This window comes from Montipora foliosa, chromosome 11 (genome assembly GCF_036669935.1).
Source record: "Montipora foliosa isolate CH-2021 chromosome 11, ASM3666993v2, whole genome shotgun sequence".
NCBI lineage: Eukaryota > Metazoa > Cnidaria > Anthozoa > Scleractinia > Acroporidae > Montipora > Montipora foliosa.
Genome location: NC_090879.1, coordinates 25,815,313 through 25,840,394, shown reverse-complemented (window position 1 = coordinate 25,840,394; position 25,082 = coordinate 25,815,313). Strand labels below are relative to the sequence as shown.

The 25,082-nt window shown below is 38.8% G+C and overlaps 1 protein-coding gene across 1 annotated transcript; it reads right to left on the bottom strand.

Moving 5' to 3' along the window:
- Positions 1-25: 25 nt before the first annotated feature.
- On the bottom strand, positions 26-25,082 carry LOC137977501 (protein FAM91A1-like). Its single transcript, XM_068824742.1, has 23 exons — positions 24,916-25,082; positions 24,506-24,590; positions 22,187-22,257; positions 20,655-20,793; positions 19,569-19,636; positions 18,995-19,111; positions 17,981-18,071; positions 17,255-17,317; positions 16,828-16,934; positions 15,790-15,828; positions 14,271-14,386; positions 13,552-13,682; positions 12,315-12,406; positions 11,432-11,518; positions 8,399-8,531; positions 7,757-7,829; positions 6,900-7,098; positions 5,926-6,039; positions 5,408-5,471; positions 4,309-4,739; positions 4,085-4,116; positions 2,215-2,284; positions 26-2,111 (listed from the first exon to the last, which is right to left on the bottom strand). The coding sequence occupies exons 1-23, from the start codon at positions 25,000-25,002 to the stop codon at positions 1,968-1,970; spliced, it is 2,553 nt and encodes an 850-aa protein (XP_068680843.1). The 5' UTR covers positions 25,003-25,082; the 3' UTR covers positions 26-1,967.

Sequence of the window (25,082 nt, the reverse complement as noted above, 5' to 3'; positions counted from 1 at the left end):
ATTTTTAACGAAACAGACCTGTCTCAAATACCATAAATCCAAGATGTTTTATTAAATCTTTTAAACTCTAATACAAAGTTGACTTCAAAATGGTACGTTTGTACTATATGAGTAAAAATAAATTATTAGCCTATTTACAAGAATTCTCCCTTATTATAACCATTACTCTTAAAGTTTATATTTTGTCTTCGTCGGTATCACCTTTCTGGAAGGCCAGGAAAGGAAACTTTTCTTGGCTTTCTTTTTGGTCCGTATCACCTTTTTGGACATACATTGCATTCTAAGTGACCGCGTAAGTAAAACGAAAAGATATTTTTAAAGTTCTCCTCGTTTCTCGCATAGAATTGCGACGATTAACTACGGACAGCTGTGATGGATGCCGGATCTACATTGTGGCAGAAAATAATTTTCAAGCAACAACGAGAAAAATCGCTTTCGTATTCTGAGAATACAATTGAATGGTTCTTAAAGGGGCTAGGTCACGCAATTTTAGGCAATTTCAGCATTGATCAAATGGTCATAGAATTAACTGAAATAACAAAATAACGGCTCAAAACTATAGAGGAACTCAAACAAAACACAGGAAAGCTAAGGAGGGACAAGGATGGACAAAACTGGGGAGGATTGAAATGGATTGCATTTGGGTAAATTTGAAAAACGTCGGCCCACCTTTTTTCAAATTTACATCAGTTTATATCAAAATGTGATTTAAACAGCTGGAAAATCATTCTCAATTGTTACGTGGCCGTGATTTTGCAAATGAAAGACTCTTGCTCTGCCAATTTGACGTTTAGAGCTCATAACTAACAAAATTAAACAAAATTACCTAAAACAGTGTGACCTAGCCCCTTTAATTACGTCAGAAGTTATTTAATCGATTTCGTGCCCATTACATTAGGATCCTTGTTGACTGGGTTAAAAAGCACGCGCCACGTGTAAGCCAATCAGAAGAGAAAGCAGACTCATCGGTGACTGGCTCGTACGCATTTTTGCGCGCTGAAAGCCGGCAGCAAATAATTCCTTGCGTGGTGATTGGGTAATTGAATTGTGTACGTCTGCTGTGCTTGCCCAAAATATGGTACTTCGACACTGAAGCAATCACTGTATCCATCTGAACCAAACAAAACAACTTCCCCATTGTTAACACAAGCCGGCATCCAAGTCGAATCAGGTGCTCAGGGGAGAAGATTTTACTACCCGTAAAATGCCAAATTTGACATGAATTTTGCTCATAAAACGGATCTTCTTTTACTCCAAAAACGAGGAATTGCAATTTTTATTCATCCGTAAATAGCATTTCGAAACAACAATGAATTCAATTCTTAAATTCGTGTAAAAGTTTGAACACATGTCTTTCTGTAAAAAAGCCTTTATAAAGTTCTATAATAAAGGCTCATAATGAACATTTAAACTCATCGTCTCGCCAAATCTGAAAACTACGGCAGTCATTTCTGGAGAATTAAATCCTGATAAGTCTCATTATTTAACCGAACATAATAGTAGTACGCCAGTCGTGGATATATCTTTAATATTTCTAAAGGATAATTTTCATCGATGCCGAAGTTTGTCCGCTGGTGTGGATAAAAAAATGTGCCGGGTTTTAAGCACAGAGAGCTCACGCTAGCTTCTGTGTCGCAAAACTTGGTCTCGCGGAAGAATCAATGTTTTGCAAACACGCTTGATGTGTTTTCATTTCTTTGCAGATCAAATTCATTCCTGACCCACAAACAAGTGTATTCGTTGCTTCATCCACATCAGCAAATACACTTTGTCACTGAAAAATTCCCCCCGGCATGCATTTGGACCTGGCTCAACTGAAAACGTTTCAGTTGGGGCGGCCAAGTTGGCGAACCAAAACTAACCACTATTCATACGCAAACATTGTGGTCTGTTTCGGTTAAAAAACTTGGTCGATGATGAAGCTAGTGGTGATGCTCTATTATGATAAATTACGCCATTGGTCTATGTCAGCTGCCGTCCCAGACCCCCAGAGTCCCGTTGACGAAGCACAGGTTTCGTGTTGGATATGGAATAACAGACGCCGACGAACCGAGCCCTTGAGGCAAAGACGAGTTCATATCATTGTCTGATTCTTGGAAGAGCGTGGAGTCCTGTAAATGAGAAACAAATGCCACAGGTTTGGTAAACTGACGTGTCGTTACCAGTCTCGCTGAAAAAAATTCATCGTAAAAATTCTGAAACGGAATAACCTACCTGATGTTTCGATATAAAGTCCAGAAGACGCAGAGTAAGTTTCCGGCTGGAGTGAACAAGTAACTTTAAACTGTAGAAGAAAAGTGTTTTTCAGTGCATTGTCGATTTCATAACGAGATTGCTTTATTTTTACTTTGCTGCTTTACTAAAAGTGCCAAACGGAAATTTCGCTACCATTTTATCAGTGATCCCAGCAAAAGAGTCTCCATGTTGTCCGACAAACCTCTTGCGTTGTTTTTAAATGAGGCCATTTTCGCTTTTATCTTTATTCGATGAAAACCTTTGCTTGTCTGTTTCTCAGATAGGGAATCCCCAAATCGCCTGTAGATAGTTGAATTTTTTCTTTTTTGGGTGTGCCAGAAACCCACAAGGGTTGAAACGTGTAACGCGAGTTCACAGCTTCCGAATATTCAATGCGAACTGATTGGTTGAATGTTTCAGTGCTAAGTACCATATTTGGAAACCCCTCGCTCTTGTTGTTCCAAATATGGTACTTAGCACACAAGGGGCCGTTACACATTTCAACCCTTGTGAGTTTCTGGGTGTGCTCAATTGACCTCTTTAGCTTGCACGTTTGGTTTTCCTCTTTCAGACCACGTGATGTTACTCAAAACAACAGTTTCTTTCAAATTTCGCCTTACGCACGTGCTTATGTAAAAATAACTTATGAAAAAAAAAAAAGAGGATTCCCTCGAGAACATCACGTGGTCTGAAATGGGAAAACAAAACGTACAAGCTAAAGAGGTCGATTGCATTGGTTTAGATTTGCGTTTGCTTTCGTATGTATCACACGCTTCGGTTTAACATGAAAGTTATTTCTTAGAATCGTACTTGTATGCTGCCTTTGAAAACTTCACATTCAAGATTAAAGATATACCGGCTTCACTTAGTGATTGACTTAAAAATCTCGCGCCATTTTTTGCAACCAATAAGAAGAATGACATCAACCGCAGTCATTTAAGGACGTTCGCGCGAAAATTTTTCAACATTGATTTTTTTCTGAAACTTTTACCATGGTAAGATAATGAGTTAGTTATGTCAGAAATGTAAAAAAAATGGGGGGTCACCGACTTCGTTTTGGAGAGAACATGCCCGGAAAAACACCCAAAATGTGACAAAATCGGGCTTTGTTAGCGAATAAGGCCAGTGTCTGTAAACCCAAATATATTGCAATTAAATCTTTGAAGTGAAATCTTCTCAGCCAAATATTGTTTAAGTGGACTAATTAAGTGAATTTAGTCAACTTATGAGGTTTCTTAAAGATCAAGTTCGCATTTAGCGACCACAGTTTCACGCGCCTTGCAGCCGCAAGATGGCAGGATTTGATGTCCCATGAGCAGAAATCTTGAAATTTTTTTAACTTCCCACATTGATTTTTTGTTCATTTTTGGACAACGTGGAGATAATTGTAAATAAAATCCGTTTCTGCAAAGAAAAATAGGGGTCACCGAACGTCCAAGAGCATTAAGTCCAGGCAAAGCTATAGCAATGGCCTTTTGCCCTATCATTTCTCATTTTATTACTTAGTGCGCGCGCTCGTGTATGACGTGGCGTGTGCATTTGCGTGCGCAGTAAGGATGCGCAGAAACAATTGGCGCGAACGTCCTTAAGCTCCAACTGGCTCGTTTTATTGCCTGTTGGAATAGATCATTTTCGAATTCTCACGGCTGGACTGGATCTAGCATGAAATGGAGGCTAATGCAGGCAAATCTTTTCAAATGCAAATTAATTTGCCCGCATTAGCCTCCATTTCATGCTAGATCCAGTTCAACCGTTAGAATAAGAAACTGGCCTATTGTGAAAGGCCGAAATGGCCACTTAACTTCAATTAAGCACACAAAACTCGGAGAAAACATTTCAATTTCGTTACCTTTCATCTTGACATAAACCCTTGGAAGCGATCTGAAGGAAAAAAATAATATAAAAAGTCCGACATTAGGGTTAGGGTTAGATTAAAAACGAATACGGCCGAGAGTACTCGTACAACAACAACGACAAAAAAAAAAAAAAAAAACGGTTTCACAGAAAAGTATCGCACGCACCTTGAACGATTTATATCTCAGAACGACATCTCACACATCGGTATCCACCTACCTTCTGATAGACTTGTTTGCTCAAGTCACCATCAAATAACGGCAAACCAAAACAAAGGTCTAAGGGAAGCCACTGACAAGCGAGATCATCTTTGCTTTCCTTTTTTCCCGCACCAACCATAACCATATCATCAACAGAGCCCATCAACATCTCGGAGCCATTTTCTTCGTTCTGTTCGTCGCTGACCGAGTCTGTACTGCTGTCCGCATCGTTGACGACGATGAGCGGCGACAACGACTGAGGGTCGTTCATGGCAGGCAACGGCATTCCGAAGTTTGACGAAATGGTCCTTCGGCGAGCGTTCGCCGCCTGTTTACTGACCGATGGCTTGAGCATTGCGATGAATCCACACGAATGTTCAAGGTCCAGACATTTTGCTAGTTCCTGAATAATAGGATGAGCTTCCATGTTGTCTTCGGAGAAGGGCTGACCTGTTGAAAGATGTTTGGTTTTTATTGTACTGGGACGAATGTTTCTAAGATTTGGAAACATTTCCGAGAAGGAGAAATCAAGATTCAGCCAAAAGGTGCAGAAATTTTAAAGCTTTTGGTGATAACACTAGAACAGCAAGTTCTTTTTATGCTCCTATGCTCAGAACCAGCTTAAGGCTTTTCAGGCAAACGGACCAAGAGTATGAAACATTATTCCACTATCCATGCGAAAGACACCTCCGTGTGAATCATTTAAGACTGATTTAAAGAAATTCTTATTAGTAGCAATAGTCAAGGATTTATCCGAATGACCAGATGTAAACAAGGAAAACACAGGCGAGGAGAGCGAATCTTAATCCAGAGGGTAAATTGTATTAATATTGGCTCCACCATCAGAACGGATTTACCTCGTGGTCGTTAAACAGGGTTTTATATGCGAGTTATAAGCAGGAGTTTTACGAAGTTCTCTCTCTACTCTTCCAGCCCACTCATACCAGTTTAATTCCTCGACAGTTACTACACATTTTTAACATGAAGCGACATGAAATAGTTTCGTAGTGATACGAATAACGCGAATTTGTATTTTTGAATGAAGTCCTCGTAGCCGTCGTCGTCCTCGTTTCGTAAGCTCCCTATTCTCTCTATTATTACTCCTCACGAACGCTTACCATATTTGCAGTCCAGAGGGAAAGGAACATATACGACATCACCCTCAGTGTGGACACCGTGGCCCTGTGTTTAAAGGCAGAAAAAATGTTTAACTTTCTCTACTTTCTCTATTTTCTCTAATGTTTTAATTTTCTCTCGAGTCTCCTATGTTTAGGGTTTCAGGAACTCTCTAATGAAAATGATTTTTAATTTAATCTCTGCTTAAGTTAAGGCGCGGGTGGCCCAACGGTTAGCGCGCTGGACTCCGGATCGAGTTGTCCGGGTTCGAGCCCTGGCCAGGGACGTCATTGTGTTGTGTTCTTGGGCAAGACACTTTACTCTCACGTTGCCTCTTTTCACCCAGGTCTATAAATGGGTACCGGCGAGTTTAATGCTGGGGGTAACCCTGCGATGGACTAGCATCCCATCCAGGGGAGAGTACAAATACTCCTAGTCGCTTCATGCTACAGTAACCGGAAATTAGCGCCTGATGGGCCACTAGGCTCGTAGCAGACTTAACTTAAGTTATTAAGCTCACCTGCACAAGAACAGCAGAATGAGACAGCGAGTCGTTCAACGCGATCAATACATTCGACACAGCAACAATGGCTGGATCATGACCCCATGTAGTTATCATCAATCTTTCATAGTCCTGAAAACAACCATTGATGCCATAAGATTCTACAAAATCAAATGCTCTCAAGTCGCCTTCATTTTTTTTTTCTCTAAAAATCTTGTTTGGAGTGAACCTTGTTTAACCATTTCACTCCCACGATCGAAACGTTCATTCTCCTAACTAGTATCATAGATTTCTTTGTTGGGTAGTCGTGAGAATTTGGTGTTATATCAAGATCACACCACTTAAGCTGATAATAATCTTCGTTCTCAATACCTGTCTGACTGACATTTCATTGAAATTGTGAGGAGAATTCACATATACTGATCATTCCTGAGAGTCAAAGGAGGATCGCTCGTGGGCCTACTGTAGCTCCCACGAGTCTCCTATAGCTCAGTGGCAGAGCATCCGAATTAGTAATCGGAAGGTCGTCGGCTCGACTCCTGCAAAGGTGCACTCGGATTTTTTCCGAGTATCCCCGAATCACCACTGACGAGTCTCCTATAGCTCAGTGGCAGAGCATCCGAATTAGTAATCGGAAGGTCGTCGGCTCGACTCCTGCAAAGGTGCACTCGGATTTTTTCCGAGTATCCCCGAATCACCACTGACGAGTCTCCTATAGCTCAGTGGCAGAGCATCCGAATTAGTAATCGGAAGGTCGTCGGCTCGACTCCTGCAAAGGAGCACTCGGATTTTTTCCGAGTATCCCCGAGTCACCACTGACGATTCTCCTATAGCTCAGTGGCAGAGCACCCGAACTAGTAATCGGAAGGTCGTAGGTTCGATTCCTCACAAAGGAGCACTCGGAGTTTTTCCGAGTATTCCCGGGTGACCATCCCATAAAAGAGATTTCTTTCTTCACCTTGTCATTTTTACCACCAATTTCCTTACTTTACCTGAAAAATCTTGGGTAGCCTTCTAAGTCGAGTTCCTTTGACCAGAAGAAGCGAGGGTGGTCCACTTTTCACTTGGTCATATATGAATAGTTTGAACCACACTGAGTTCACTTCAGGTACCGCTGGGCCAAAGTGCGGCGGGCAACAACTCGTTACTGGGCGAATCTCGTGACTAAGAGGAGCCATGGATACCAACAAACTAAAACGTAAAGATCAACGGCGTAGACTTAAGACGCTTGAAGAAAAGTTAATTTGCTTGGCTACATGTAGCCGTACCTACCCTCCCAAAGGCTGAATTTTCTGAGAGTGGAGACCACTTTTACCATACCCTGAAAAGTAGGAGCCTACCTTAAAACATTTCGTTGTATCAGTACCCTAATTCCCAAGTCTATTCTTAAACACAAGTTTCTAAAAAAAAAAAACCTTTAAAAGAGGCTTTCTGAACTATTTCGCAATTGCCTTGATTTTGCGCTGGGATCTTTCCTGCCACTTCTCAACCAATCGAAAGAAAACCTTATATCAAACAGTTACTTGTTTTCGCTAGTATTTCGCGACCATTGCACAGGTTGTCTGCATGGAAATGCCCTTTTCTGCTAACTTGGACCCAGGCAACGGATCCTTAATTTTCGAATTCTCTTGTTCAAATGTAGGGAATGCATATATATTTGCTTGCCCCTTTCAGAGTGCACAGTAATGGTCTCAAAACAAAAGAAAGCACAATTGCAACCCTCAAATATCTAAAATCAGGTTATTGCTACAGGATAGCACAAAACTCAACATTGGTATTGACGTCCTTCTTGAAATTTCAACATCGCTCAACCTTAGGTACAAGTTTATGGGCAAGGTTTTTAAATCACCTGTAGTTTTTCTGCAGAACTCGACCACAGGCTGCAGAATCTAGACTGTTCAGACTTTCACAGCGCAGCAGATCTGCGGGGGAGACATGGCAAATAAAGGGCTGGAAATTAGCCAAACTATGTTAAAACTGCAACTAGATGCGAATTCGTGCTTTTAGTTTGAGAGACTCAACCAGCTCAAACCGAGTATTTTTAAAGATGACCATTTCATGTGCATGTCTTCTCTAAGCGTCGAGTCTTAAAGTGGTGGTGACATTTGCGCGCTAAGGGATCTTGAAAGCTAGACCAAATGGGACCTCTGTCCCTAAATGGTGGATTCAACTATGCCGGGCAGTTTCAGGTAAAAGGCTACTCTAATTGAAACGCCTGACCCTCCAGGTTGGAGCGTAAAAGAGTGTATCATTGCTGAAACCAGAAACACTTTTCAAGATAGATGGGGAGAATGAAAAAGCTAGCCGCCAGGTACCTCCAGGGGAGTAAGACATTGACGGTCAAAAGCTTGACAGAGGACTGTCGACCGACGAAGTCCCGTCTAAAAAAAGATTTTTGAAAAGGGGTCCGCACAGGTTCGCTCGATCTTCCTTCGCGCGTAACATATCATGATCGCTAAATAGGGAACTGGCTCCAAGGATGGTCACTCACCTAAGCCCTTAGCAGGGACTTGATCCGGCTTCAAACCGAGGTCCCTGTTGTACCTCAGAAACAAGATGGTGTCCCTCAGGGTGATAGCATGGTCAAAGTATCTCTGAGCTTCTCCTTCAGCCACGCTGTCAACCTATGCACGGGCAACAAGCCACATTAGCGACCTTCAAATCGCAGCATGAATTCAAGTCTTGCGTCGGCGCACTTGAGAAATGACAACTCGACTCCAAAAACCCCAATGCGCGTGCTCGAAGCTGAAAATTTGTACTCGCCGTCAATCCGATCTAAAGACTAATCGCCACAGACGCAAAAAAAAAACAAATTCACGCAAAAACACGCTTGTAAGCACGCCACGATTGAGATAGATTAGATGTTACTCTCTTCTGAAGAATAACGAATGGAACTTACAAAGCCACAGTTTTACATCTATATGTTCCAGCACTCGGCAAAGTCCCTTTTTGACTTGTGGCTGTTTCTGCTTGGGTGGCCTCATACACCACAAGCCTTTTTAGAGACATTACGCCAAGCTGGCCACTTCTGCTGGAGAGAAAAGGACAGCCACAACACCGTTGGCGTCGTCGAGGTTTAAAGGGACGTGGCCTCGCTCAGCTGCAATACTGAGATGTGGGTTGTGTATTACTGTATTTTAGAAATTTGCGCAAAGATAATAATAATAATAATTCATCACTTACATAGCGCTTTATACAAAGCTCTAAAGCGCTTAACAAGAAATATTAAAACTACATAGAAATATAAAAAAGATCCTAAAAACTATAAACAGAGATTATTAACAATAAAAAGTGAAATAATATCAAGATCCACGGAAAGTTAGGTTTTCAATTTAGATTTAAATTGATTCAAGTTTTCGGCAGATCTAATTTCGAATGGAACAGAATTCCACAGTTTCGGCGTTGCAACGCTGAAAGTGCGTTCTCCATACGAAACAGTGTTTGTACTTGGAACATTCAGTAACAACTGATTAGAGGATCGTAGAAGTCGCGTTGGAACATATCTGCCAAGAAGGTCGGTAATATAGCCAGGAGCGAGTCCATTCAGTGCCTCGTGTGCAGTTACCAAGATTTTGAAGACAACGCGTTGTTTTATGGAGAGCCAATGCAAATCATGCAGTTAAGGAGGTGTAACATGCTAAAACGTTCTTTTGTTAAATACCAGCCTTGTGGCGCAATTTTGTACCATCTGGAGCCTTTGAATAGGATACTGCCGTATGCCATAAAGCAGATAAAGGAGTGAATTGCAGTTGTCTAGCTTGCAGGTGATGAGAGCGTGAACCTTGGTGCTTTCAGTAAAAACGTATTTCCTCAAGCGAGATATATTGCGCAGATGAAAAAAAAAGAAGCTTCACAGATAGCACTAACTTGAGCTTCGTAGTGCATATGTTTATCAAAAAACACACCGATGTTTACGGCAGAATCTGAGGAGCTGATAGATTAAAATAATGTATGATGTTGTTGTTGTTGTTGTTGTGAATGTGCCAAGCTATCAAACAAAGACTTTGATTGTACCGCTGGCTGGTGGTGATAACTTCTGAATTATGCTGCGCAATTGTATGCTTTGGCAAGCATATTCCAACGAGCCGATGTTTTCCTACCCTGGGAACGGTTGGTTTCTCCTACGCTTCCCGAGAGAGAAACCACTGCGAGCGACCGTTTGATTTTCCATCGAGCATGTGCGAAGTACGTCACACACCACGTGATGTATTTGACATCACTGCGTCTTATTTCGCGGGAAATCCCTACACAGCAGGCTCGCCCAAACGCAGCAGTTACGTAGCTGAACGCACGCGCAAGCGCCAAAACAAGTTTACTAACTCGTTTTACCGGTTCAAATTTAATTTATTCGTCCTTGGCGCTGGACGGCGGCTCACTCAAAGAAACTAGGGAGCTTAAGCAACGACAACGGCGACGGCAACGAGAACGTCACAAATTTGCATATTTAGTGGGTAAAAACAATAGCTTTGCACGCCCTGCACGTGCGTTTTTCACTTTTGTCCATTTCGTTGTCGTCGTCAGCAAAACAACAACGTGAAATAGCCAAGTTTATGGTTTTATGAAGAACGTCAGCACTTGAGGATAAATTTTCATTTTCTCCCCGAAATTGAGTGCCATTCCGACTGGTGTCATTTTTGAGGAATTACCACACCCTTGTCATATTAAAAACGTTGAAATAGTCACAAAGCGATTAAAATAACGCAAATTTATATTTTGAGATGACGCTCTCGTTGCCGTCGCCGTTCTCGTTGCTTAAGCTCCCTACTAACAGTTGCTCGCAGCGGTTTCTCTCTCGGGAAGCGTAGGAGAAACCAACTGCTCGCAGGGTAATGTTTTCCTTTTTGCACAGAAAAAACTGCTTTGTGGAGGTCTTTCACCGTGTGCCAACACGGCGTCTGGGTTGTCCCATCCAGGAGGATATCCTTGATCTCCTCTTCTGAGTTCTTGTGAAGCAAATTCTTTGCGATTATAATAAGTTTTTTTTTTCCACCATGGTTTCCATGATTTCCAGAGATTTTTCAAAGCCAAAGGTCACCACACTTGAGCAGCGGCAAAGAAGCCCGACACCTAGATACTTCATGTATCCCCTATTATAGTGTATTTAAACTATAACATATTCCCGCGAGTACCACATATATACCCATGTATTATCTATATGTATACGGATGTGTATGAGTATTTGTCTAAATACCTTATATTTAAATACATTATAATAAGGGATACATGAAGTACTTACCGCCCGACAAAAAAATTTGAACGAGACTCGAACCAATGGCCAGCGGTAGAACAGTGTACAGCGCAGTCGCACGGCCATGGATTCCAGTCCCCTTCTTGCAACTTCTTTGCGAATTCATGAATGCAATGACCTTTCGCCTACAAAAATCGTTTCAAATTGGGACTTCCAAAAAATATCATGCCTCGGTTATTCTCAGCATTCGATTTTCAGGTTTTGCCTTGAACACGAGGTATACTGTAACTGAAACCTGTTTTTTCCTCCTTTGTTTAGAAAAAAAAAAACCCATACCTTTTCAAGTTCACCGAGAAAGCTGTCTAAAGATTCGTCTGTAAGCTTTCCAACTTCAAACATAGTGACTGCATGACTTTTTAAACCCTGAAAATGAAACCACGTATTTTATTTCTTTTAATTAATATAAGCAACAAAGCTACTACACGTAATGACAAATGACTGGGATCATGATGGTAGCATAAATTTTCGTTTTTCAGTTTTATGAGACTTTTGCATAAACCATTAACCATTTGAAAAATTGGGCCAACGCTTTCAAAGGCTTCCTGACCAACTCACGCATCCCAACAGGGTAGATTGACATCTGCCAATCACACAATGGCGGATGTCAATCACCTACCCATTCTGCTACAGTGACTGATTGATAGCTGCGAAAAATGAAAGCGTTTTTCGAAAAAAAAAAATTTTAAAGGAAACGTTTTTGGCTCCAAAAGCCTAATCTCTTCGGCATGTTTTCATGACGAAAAATAAATTACTACCAATAGCCCACTTTCGATGTATTAAAATTCAGTCCTAAACAAAAGGCATCATCTCGAGGCTCTGGGGAATAAACTCATACAAATCCTTATATTTGTTCCCCAGAGCCTCGAGATGATGCTTTCTGTTTAGGACTGAATTTTAAAATATCGAAATTGGTCTATTGCCAAACTTTCAGTAACTTGAAGTTACATCTTTCTTTAGAAGGTGCAAAGTACATTTTGGCCTGAGAAGTTTTAAGGCCATAAAAAGGTGCTATACATCAGCCCTTGAGATTGAATTTTTTTCGACTGGTATGTTTTAATTTCTAGGTCTTCCATGAAAAACCAATACACGCCCTGGGACTGAAATAATGCTAGTGTAATAAGATATATTCATGCAAAAGTATAGATAGATCCCACCTTACCGGTGATAAGTTGCCCATCATAAGAAATGCAGTCAGCGTGGAGTCAAACAGAAAAGCAATTCTTTTGTGTGTTCCCATAGAGGTACTTTCAACTGAAAAAGTTGAAAAGAAAAAAGGACACAAGAAAGAGGAATTCGCCTCTGTCAGGTTTTATTAATAGGCAACTGGTTAAGTGCTTTCAGATGGGTTTTGAAATGATACTGTTTTGTTCGAATAAAGCGCCCATTTGCAGGACGAGATTGCACGGTAAGGCGCCCACCACAGCTCAAAGTTAAGCCTACATTTACATGTAGCTTAAAGGGATTGTGTCCCGTGTGCATGAAAGTATTTTGGCTACCTTTGTGCTACATCTGTTTATTAACAACATTTTTTTTCGGACAATAATGTACCATAGAACTTCATGAAGAGCAAAGGAAGAAAGGTTTGCCTAACTCATTTTCAAGATGCGACTTAACTCAATCAACTTCAACTACACTTGAAAAAACTAGTGGAGAGTTTGAGCACACTAAGGTGGAAATATTGGCCAATAGCTTAGATTTATTACATTGATATGCATTTCAAGATGTTCTCTTACAGCTGAAATCTTTGCTAACGTCATTGTTTACAGGTAAAAGAACGTGTTAACTCAGTCAAATTTCCAAACCGATAAATTTTTGGGTGGGCAAAAGCGCTGAAGAAACCCATACCGTACATTCTTTGTAAAATTTCGAATTCTAAAAGTCTCGCAGGTAGCTCATTATGCAAAGCGTTTTCAATATTCAGTACTGATTTTTTAGCTGATAGACTAGAAGATGGGCTATTGAGGCAAAAATGATAAAGATTTCCCTGTTGAATAAAACCTTCAGGCCTTTGATCCCTGATCCCATAATACCTCGTTACAACCCTGACTTTCCCGCGGGTGCAGTTCGATCTTTATTTGTGTCCATACTTGGGCATAAAATTGGTGTCCTAAAAGCCTCAGCTTTGTTTCAAGGAAAAGAGTTGCCAAGTTACACGCTTCAATGTCATATGCTTCTCTTCAAACTGCTAAGTAAACACTTTTCCTTCACAACAAGGTAGTCTTACACGAGATATATGGAAAGAAGAAGATTCTTGTGCCTTTTTCTGTGAGAGGCCTTGGCAACAAAAAAGGCAATTCTCGTGAATAAAGGTGCACTACATTTCTTTTGTACATTTCTTGAGACCTCTCAAAAGTTTAACATACACCAGTAACGAATGCTGGTATCATACACTGTACCTGGTGTTGATAATTCACCATTGGTTTCCTGTGACTCATTTGGTATACTGTCTGATGACGACAACACAGAGTTGGGTTTGTCCGGTAGATTATTCAGATCTAACAACAAGAGGTTTTCTTTACTACTGTATCTAAGAACAGAATCAGACGAGAAAAATAAATGAAGCACCAGCAGGAAGATAATGACAGCAATACATCATCATCATCATCATCATCATCATCATAGATCCTTATAGCCAATACATAGCCACGCTAATAACCTTCCTTGCAGTCTGGGAACTGGGTTACGAGGGAAAAGCTCTACAAGAGCAGCCCAAAACCATATGGCAACTGCTATACTGTCCGTGTATAATTCCAAAGCACAGCAACACATCCGTCAGATGTAGTTAGCTGAGAGTCGATTTTGATAAGGGAGAAAACAAGACTAACAGGAAACAAAGCAGGTGGCGAACTGAAATTCAGCCCACACACAAATTTTGTAAAATCACATAGGACGAAAAACTGTTAAGGGCTATTGGATTTTGTTTTATGAGAACCAAAGATAGTTCATGAACAGTACTTACTGTCCTCTGAGAGATTCACAGCCCAAAAGAAAGTTTAGTTTTAGTTTCAATGACAGTACTGTTCATTGTGAAATTCTTTTTAAATAAATCAAAAGTGACTTCATCTTGAGACAAACAACACACTGTAAGTTACTGCGGCCACCACAACTCTCTCACCTTTTAATAGTTAAATTATTGACTTTTTCTGTCCAGGACTTATGTAGTTTTGATTCATCAATTTCTACTCCTTTCTTGTGGGCAAATCCTAGTCGAATATACACTGAGACAGCATTCTGAACAAACAAAAGAATAATATTTAGATTTTGAACCCTTTAGTCATGTGTTTGTGTTGGCCATAGTAACTTAATTACGACACTAAAGAAAAATAAATATTAATTTATTTTGATGAGTGCATGGTAAGTGGGAAAATCAACCTTAAAAAAACTTGGATGCAAAAAGGCCATAATTGGGTCACGGGAACCTTATTAAACTTTTTGAAATTATAGGATATAGAATGCCACACTTTAATACAGACACCATCCTCAGACAAATCAAAACACAGAATGCTTTTCTAATACACCCCCTGTAAGAACCAGTGGATTAAGAACATCAGGCTGAAATATTGCCAATAAATCACCATATAAATAAGAACAAATTCAGCCTGATAAATAAAACATGTTCTTAATACAACGGGAAAGGGTATTGGGATAAGGAAACAATACAATACAGTAACTTATATCAAAGTACTATGGTGTTCAGGACCATTACAAAGCAGCATTGTATGTTAATTAAACCTCTAGTAATATATAATTTGAAGCATTTCTAAAACCAATCTTAAGAACACTTTAAGAACACTTTCAGGCTGATTTCTCACTAAGCACCCCTCAAATAAGAACACGATCAGCCTTAAACCTGAAAAAAGTGTTCTTATATGCGGGTGTTTACTGTATCCGAAATAATGTTTCATTTTTTTTTTTTATTCACAGATATGCACAGAAATGCACATGATTAAAATTAATGCTCTCTGAGTTTAGTAAGCATCATAAGTGTCCCCTAGTTTTTTTCCTCCTTATTAACACTAAAATTGCTTGCATCAAGGAATACAGACAGCAATAAATTGATATCAAGTAAAGCTATGACCTTCGCAGTTATGAATGCAACTTTAGCAATGGCGTAGAGAAGCCTGAAAAATTCAGGACATCAACAAGAGTTTGAACTGGTGACCCAGTCACGGGTTCAAACCCCGTTGAAGTCCTGAATTTTTCAGCCTTCTCTACACAATTGCAAAGCAATTGCGTTCATAACTGCAAGGATCATAGCTTTACTTGATTTCATATCTGCATTTCAATAAATTATCTGATTCATTTCATACATCACTTCGTTCAATAAATTGATAATTAATAACAGCTGATAATTATTCTTAATTTTGCCAATTATTTGTTAAACTCTGCCTTCAAGTTAACATAAATGGAGCAAATTATAATTCACCTAAATAATTTATAATGCTGTAATTTAAATCCTAACACTTACCTGATTGTTGGAAATAGGTAGTGAATGCTTAGACTTAAGGAAAAACTTCACACTGGATATCAAAATTGCATGTCCATCTAACTACTGTCCTGCATCTCTAGACAAAATTAATAATTAAGATTTCATCACCTAATTGATTAAAATGAAAATGTAAAAGACAGCTCACCTTTACCAACTGCAAATCAATTTGTAATACACTTGCTAACTGAAAATTAAGAGCATAGAAACTATGAATATAAATTTCAGTGAAAGCTTTCAAAAAGGAACAATAATATGAAACAATATGAAATACTAGTCAGGCCCATTACAAACTAAAGCAAAATGTTTGCAGAAAATCACCTATCAGTGCTGGATGCAACATGTTGCAATAACATTAACTCACAAATTATGTTGGTGTTGGCTGCCAAACTTAATGTTGATTTGTGTCTGAGGTGAGTGAAAACATTTCACCAGACATGCATTTAGTCAAGGATTTAATGAATTTGGAATTTAGCCAAACTTTGAAGAAGAAGCAGAAGAAGAAAAAAGAGGAGAAGACAAAGGAGATGACGAAGAAGACAAAGATGAAGAAGGCGATGACAACGGAGATGAAGATGAAGACGAAGATGAAGACAAAGATGATGAAGAAGGAAAAAGGAAGAAGAAGAAGAAGAAGACAACAAAGAAGAAGAAATTAGATGATAATGATGATGGACAAGGAGAACAAGAACAAGAAGAAGGACCATTTTATCCAGGCACGTTTCAAGTTGACATGACCATGGATAATCTCTCAACTACTTGAAGAGACTGTAATTGAAATTGCTTGATTAAATCAAATCAAATCAAATCAAATTAAAGCAGAGCAAAGCGTTTTCTTAGTAATGAGAGGAGAAACCCAGAGGACTGAAGAAAAACCTCACAGAGCAGAGTAGAGAACCATCAAACTCAACTCATATTAACATTTTAAAGGACATTGCGCCAGGTCATGGTGTTCAACTTTTAAGAAGCTGGTGGAAGGCAAGGCTACCACAAATGCTCCACGCATGCTCCTCAATTTCACAGAACAAATTAATTATTATCCAAAACATTGCGATTTTTTAAACTTTCTAGACCAACACTGCACAACAATGTACACGAAAGAAAGTGAAAGCTGTGCAAAACATGATGAATTCATTTGCATGGCTTTCAAAAAATAGTAACTAAAGGTGAAGAAACTCAGACTTACCTCAGCAATGTTTGTGTGTTCGTCTATTGACACGAATATTTTATACATCAGAGTTTCAAAATAGTCTCCTAAAACTCTGTTCATCACAAAATTTTCCAAGGGAGGGACTGCAAATTTAAAGTGAAAAAGTTTCCTTAGTTTGTTTTTGAGTTGAATATAATTTCCTGTCAAAAGGCAAGACACAACACAGTGCAAGTAACATAAATTTTAAATAAAATAATAAAATAATAAATATTCACTTGTGTTACATGTACATCGCCCAAAGGACTTGAGTTGGGACTGGGATAAGAGAGCTGTTGGACTGTTCTTTACTTTGAAGTTGAAATATATACATGCACCGGTATATATGACACTTGAGCAGGCAGGACCCCTACCCAGGAACATTTGTCATTCAAAACTATCTTCTTATAGATATCAATCCACTCACCTACTATATAATCATCATCAGCAATTGGCACGTCAATGTAAATAAGACCCTTAGTGTACAAACCTGTCAATCAAATGGTTGAGTCATCATACATGTAAACAACAATTTTGTGTCTAAATATTTTCCAGCATTAAAGGCAGGGCAAACATTCATTTCAAAACCCTCAGTGTCATTCGTGCAAAGCAGTTCATAACTGTCAATTAACAGTATATAATTTCCTCTGTAGCTATAATTAATTTTAACAACAGCAAGATGTGTGTATAACATCGTGAATAATTTTTGCTTTATCCTTCCATGCATGACAAGTTCTTTTAGCCCTCCTCACCACCAGCAATCATCAATCCAAAATCCTTTCTTTACACTCTCATGAATACTCTCACAAAAGGCTCACAAAACAGAGAAAGAAAGGGAAAAAATAACATTATTAGAACTAGAACAAATACCAATTTAAACCCTTTCACTTCAAAGCCGGCCTGAACCAATCATACTTAGTAGTCGATTTTACTAGGCCAGACGTTTTTACTCGTCAATGGGGAACCCCTGGGAGTTATCACTCACATTAATTAATTAATGTCCCCATTAATTAATTAAACCCTTGACTCCCAATCCGGCCTGAACCGTCCATACTTAAGTATTTTACTCTGCCAAATGCCAGACGATTTTACTATCAATTGGTTAATGAAAAAAATACCCGGTTCACAGACTGTAAAATTTGCATTGTGTTACCTTGAACAACTTTGAAGTCCAATACTCCAGCCTGCAGAGGACCCTTGTCTATAACTTTATCAATGGCCTGATGTTCGACGTTGGAACACATCTTCATGTAATTAAAGATAGTTAAGTAATGAATCAGCATTAATAAGGGATTATGTAACAGTGCAATAACTCATGCAGTCACTCAATCTACTCAATCACTCATTGAAGGTATGACTCTGAAGTTCAAATTTCAATCAACAGCTGTTTTTCACTGCTGTTAATCACTTGAGCAAGATGGTTAAAGTTGGTCACATCCAGTGTTGTGATTGGTTAATTTCCATCAACTTTGTTGGTTTCTGTTTTTAATGGTCAACTAACTGTTACTAGAAACATGATTGGCGTCAGGAAAAAGCGAAATGTGGGTTGAAAGTTACAATCATTCAGAAGGGCACAGTAACATGAGACCTCAAATTTTGGTTCCAATAAGCCAAAGAAGTCCAGCTTTCGTACACTTTTTGTGTCCTAACATTTCAAGACTTTTCCAGATCTTTCATGGACTATATAATTTTATCACAAAATCCATGACCTAAGAAACCCTGAAATGTACATGGCCCATAAAATGAAACGGAGGGCTCTCGAAAATAGGATACATGTACAAATAGACTGGTTGTAGCATTTGTTTTCTGAAAATTAACACAAAAGATAGCACTGATTTTTCATGACTTGTGCTTATTATAGCTGGCACAGAACGGTGGAGAAAGAAAGATCGCACGCAGGCTGGAGGTCGTGGGAACAAGCAAGAGCTTCTGCGAGGGATAGGGAGAGTTGGAGAAAACGTGTGGAGGTGGGAAGAGGCAAGGTGAGGTGAGGCTGTGCTTATTTCCCAAAATTTGCAAGCCTGGATTTTACAATTGGAAATCCATGACTTTCCAGGGTTTCCATGACCTGTGCAAAGCCTGGCAGTCCACAGTTAAGGGAAGATTCTTCCACTCACATCTCTGTTTGAAGTCATTGTAAGCACTGCATACCAGCCCCAAGGCTTACCCTAATGTCGTCTTCTGTCACATAACCAATTTGCACCATCCACCAGGGTTCAAGGACTTTTAAAACAGCAGGTTTTGTGGGTAATAGATCTCTGACAGGCTTCTTTCTGAAGAATTTCTAGAGAGTATAACAAGAGGCTTACATGTAGAAATCAACTTAGAATCAATGCAAAGGAAATTCAACAGAAGGACACCTAATGCAGCTATACACGATATATAGTAAGAAGTATTATTATTACATGTTGTATTATTGTTGTTTGTTTGACTGGCAAAAATGCAGAACAAGTAAATCCAAAGTAACAATCCTCTTTATTATAAAAATCTTACATTTTTAATATACTAATTAAGTACAGTTAAGGGCAAAAACCTTAGCATGGAAAAATAGCAATCTCAATTGCAAAATTTAGCTCTTCTAGATAACTATGCAAGAATTTTTAAATCATGACTGTGCAATCTACAGTGTACAATGTATTGTAGATGTCACCAAATGAATATCTTCAATGAAATGAACTAGGTATTTCATATACAGTATTACAAAAATTAATATTAATAATATTAATATAATATTAATATACCTTGGATGAACGACATGTATTCATCAGTTCAATGTACTGATTCCTGCCAACTGCCAGAAGACGTAGACCTTTAAAAACAAAGAAATTTTACAAGTTCTGGGATCATAATACTAGGCCATATCTTTCAGTTTGTTTGGATCTCTCCAAACCGAGAGTTGCCAAAATTGTGCCTGCACACAATACTTCGATAAGACAGATCACATGGATGCAATCTTCATGTTACATAAGACACTAATTATTTATTCCAGCCACTGTCAGTATAATTCTGTGATCATGCATGTAGATGTACATGATTTTTTTGCCTTGTGCTGGCTAGTATAGCTACATGTAGCTTGCAAATCACAGCTATAAAAATAGACATTGTACAATCTTAATCAAGTTTTAAGAGTGAGACATGTTTTGTTTTGTTTTTTCAACTTTATTGGCCTAAAACTCTCTCTAACCCTAACCCTAACCCTAACCCTACTAACCCTAGGCCTAAAAACCAACTTAAGGCCTAGCTACTGTAGGTATGGGGTTAGCCAAATTGAGGGTTTGGGGTTACTTCCAGGGTGTTCCGGTGTTCCCGTGTTCCGGAGTGTTGCAGTGTTCCTGGTTTTAGTACATGCCAAAAGGTAAGGTGCAAACGGGACCTGGAGTCCCATGCAAGGCACCTCCCAACTAAATCAGAAAAAATCTTAAGAAATGCATATTAAACTATTGTTGCATCTTGGACATCTTGTCCAAATGCTTGTAAATAGATGCATGACAATTTTGATACATGTAAGTGTCATGAAGTGTCCCATTGTGCAGCTCCCAAACTTCACTTGCATCTGGGAATACAGACAATCAAATTATGCCGCAAAGTGTCGGGATTCCAAACTCCAGTTCTCAAGTGAAGATACATTTACCTGCTCACCAAAAATAATATGCTAGCCCTGACACTTGCCTTATTGTTGGATATGGTAACAAAAGCTTAATAAACTTCATGTTGGATATCAAAATTGCGCATTACATCACTGATATCTTTGGAAATCATGAATGGGATACCTGTCAAAGCCAGGTACTTCTCTAACATTTTTATACAGACATAAAATTTGCACTCACAATCAGCCGCAGTAAAGTTAGGCAATGAGTCATAACTCCTTTCATTGGACATGATGTTCTCCATGATGCTACAATAATATGAGAATGGAGTGATCCGCAGTCCTTTCACAATCACATCTGACAAATGGTAGGGAAACAGCTACAGGGAAAAAAGGGAAAAAAAAGGAAAGGAAAGGAACTTTATTTAAGTGTCTAATCTTCTAGCGCTGTAGAGCACTAATCGGAGACACTGTAAATTGAAATTAACAAGTTAACGCAAATCAAATCAAATTTTGGTTTTTGAGGAGAGGGGAAAAGCGGAGTACCCGGAGAAAAACCTCTCTGTGCAGAGTAGAGAACCAACAAACGCAACCCACATATGACCCCGAGTCTGGGAATCAAACCTGGGTCACATTGGTGGGAGGCGAGTGCTCTCGCCACTACGCCATCCCTGCACCCACCAAATTCATTTCAACAGTCATTTACGTTCTGTTCCTTACCAAAGGCAAGGCCAAAGTTGCAAACTTGTACAATTTAGGTTTTGCACAAAGTATAGTAAAAGTACACCTTTTCCCATTAATTGACACAAAATCTCCATTCATTTGTGCTTAGCTAAATATTATTTCATTAACCCATTGATCACTGGAAGTGAAACTTAACAGATTTTACTCCTACTGTCTAACGCCATATGATTATTATACTTGTCAGCTGGGACATCCTAGGGTGTTTGAGGTGTCAATAAATTGGTTAACACTAAAACAAACTTTATATGCAAAAGAAACCTGCTAGGGTAACATTTGCATATTAGGTGTATGAGATTCAAATTAAAGCAAACAGGCAAGGAATAGCTTTCAAATTTCTTTTGATATTACCAGTAAGTGGCAGGAAATTCAATAAAACATGGGCAAAATTTTATCCACAATCATTTTTCAATAAAAAAAGTTGGTTAACACGGTTTGAAGAGAAAGAATACATTCTTTAGTGCAATATTAAAGACTAATAAAAATTATTTATAGTTAGTTAGTGATACACTGTATAACTAATTACATAATAAAAGTTCTTTGAAAAGAAGAGGATGGTGTTGACTTAAAAATAACCACTTTACACAGTGAATAGTTAAAAACAAAAAGAGTCTGGTGTCATGTAAGTGTTGTTCAAATTAACGAATTGAAAGGTCTGGCTGACGTTCTGGTTAGAATTGGAAAATACCAACATATTGATTGAAGAGACAAACTTTTAGGCATACAGTATTAATAAACAGTATTAATGTCCCACACGTGTGGCAGTTCCAGAGATATTTTGTTCCATATTATGACCTTTTTGTCACGACAGACAGGGTAAATATCAGAAGCAGTCTGCTCCGAGCGAAAATTATCACCACTTACAGCTGTACTTTGCTGTCTTTATCGGCTCCACTCCTGCAGGCAAAGTCAGTTTGTTAGCAGAAAAACCAGTTTCCTTATTTTTACCACGATCCTACTTTACAGACAAGGCTGTCTGCTGTAAACCTGCATCTGAAAACCCTGTCTCTTGCATATTTTCCTCAAGCTCACCATAAGATGTTGTTTACTGTACTGCAGTAAATCTTCATAATACTTTCTCTCATCCCTTCTGACTTGCCGCACTAAGAAAAATAAAATAATTATTATTTAGAGTAAAGACACTCAATAAATGAAAGAACTCTAAAACACACTATTACAAGTTTTTAGTTTTAATTATCCTGTAATTTTATTATTAATAATATTGTTATGCATGAAACAAGAAATGTAAGTGACAGAAACCGACATTTCGGTGCATCTTGCGCCATTATCAAGGTTACAAAGATAAAATGCGGTTTGTGAAAAGGCTAAGTACAAAAGAATTTGCATAAAAGAGTGCCAAGCTAATTACATGAATACTTTAGCACGAAGAGAATCCGACTGTATATTCAATGCTGGTTTAAGATATTGAATACACAGCATTTCATTAACAAGGCAGTTAAATTTGTTCGTGCATATCTTGATTACATTGAAGCGTGCTAAGAAATTGTTCGGAACAGCTGCTGCAGTGTTGTTTTTTGCAATAATGCCTGTAAATAGATGACGCCTTTTGACGGTGTCCCTCAACGCGCGTGTGAAGGTGTCAAAAGGCGTCATCTATTTACAGGTATTATTGCAAAGAACATAACACTGCTGTTCCGAACAATTTCTTAGCACGCTTCAATGTAATCAAGAAATGAACGAACAAATTTGACTGCCTTGTTAATGAAATGCTGTGTATTCAATATCTTAAACCAGCATTGAATATACGGTCGGATTCTCTTTGTGCTAAAGTATTCATGTAATTAGCTTGGCACTCTTTTGTGCAAATTCTTTTGTACTTAGCCTTTTCACAAACCGCATTTTATCTTTGTAACCTTGATAATGGCGCAAGATGCACCGAAACGTCGGTTTCTGTCACTTATATTTCTTGTTTCATGTATTTCTAAATCATTTCTTATAAGAATATTGTTATGACCATCAGAATTACTTTTAGTTTATATGTCATGCAATCCCAGACTTTTCTAGAATTGCCTTACTAGAATTGCCTTTCTAGAATTGCCTTTTCTAGAATTGCCTTTCTAGAATTGCCTTACCTTCCAGACTCAGCAGTTTCCACAAATAATACACCTTGTAATACACTATTAATAGCAACAGAACTTTCTAGATGCTTAGAGTAAAAGTATAAAAGCAGGCTTGTAAGTAATCGAGAAAACTCTTTTGCCCAAGGGCTTACCCTTGTGGCTGGCTGTGATTGAACTTATGTTATGGATGTAATACTGTAATGAAGCTATAATCAACTGAGATAACTATGGTGAAGCTATACCTTTCGACCTTGCCATACCCGGAGAGAAGAAAGAGAACAAAGCTATACCTTTCGACCTTGCCATACCCGGAGAGAAGAAAGAGACAATGGCCAAAAAGGGAAGAAGACAAAGAGTTCAGAGTTCATTACAAAGTCTTCTGTAAATGTTTGTGTTTTGTTTCCAGTGAATGAAAAAAATCCAGTGAATCATGGAAGTCAAGAATACCTAATACAGTTGTCTACAGTCAGTGGAACTTGGAGTTAAATTTCATTGCAATTTCCCAAATTTTAGTCGTAAAAACATCGTGCTGCATTATGTTGTCAGCGGTTTAGCAAAGCATAATACGAGCCCGCAGTACTTGTGTGTACTTGTGAGTCATATTTTATGATCACCAGCAAAATATTTTTCCTTCAAATTATGAGAAGAAAGTCTGGTTCAAACTGCATTTTTTTGCTTCAAAATACAAATCTGTACACGTTTCATGCTAAGACGTGCCATAACTAATAGAGTGCATTTGACTGAGGTCTGATTGGCTCAGTGTGCTACACTGCTGAGTGAAATTCCATGCTCCATTAGCTTAATCGGCGTGGTTTGAAGAACACAACGAAGATTCGCGCCAAAACAAATTCATCATCTCCATAAAATATAAACAGTCGATTATTTTAAAAACAAGGATGAAATCATGAAATTCGCCGACAAGTTAGTGAGTGATGAAGGACAAAAACGAAATTCATTGAAAGTGGTACATAATGAACAGCTTGATAAAGCCCTCCATTCATACTTTATTCAGCAAAGATCAATTTTGTTTTTTGGCTCATTAATATTCATATTTTTCATTATCCGGACTCTCGATTACCCGGACTATTTAGCCCAGTCCCCACGAGTCCGGATAATCGAGGTTTTACTGTACTATGTAAGCACCTGATACGTTTTTTTAAAAGTTGATGAATAATAAAATAATTTATAACTCGTATAAGCATAATGATAATTTGAAAGAGTTATGCTCTGATCTAAGATAAAGGTGAAAGTGACGTGTTAAACACCTCACCTATATTTCCGCGATATCGTAACTGGTTCCGCACACTGTAATCAAAAACACACTTTTCCCACTCCTTCTGGCTGTTAAACAGCGACTAAAAACGAAAGCGTAACATAGTAAGCTTAACACATGTATGAATGATTCAAAAATGTTAAAATTTCAGACAAATGTGTTAACAGCGTATCCCAGTCCCCCGGAAACTTTGACCTCCCCTCCAAAGATACTTCAGTTCTCGAGAAGGGCAGATGCTTCTTCACAGCTCAGAAGATAAGAAACAAGTGTCTGACCATTCAAACTGAAGCTTGGTTGCTTCTTGAAGCGTTACGATTTTCGATAAAAATGACTTGATCCTCCGTGCACTTTGACTTCACTCTCCGTAATGATTAACTTTAATACAGCAATACGTTGGATTTATTTACCTGTTTGACATTTGACGGAAGCTTTGCCCAGGGATAGTTATGAAGGATGTGAAACTCAACGTCGGCACTTAAGGTAGATCTAGCCATTTCGTCACCTGGAAGCACAGCAAATTTGCCAAACAACAAACGAAATCCCTCTGCCTTCCATTTTGCACTTTTCCTCAAGA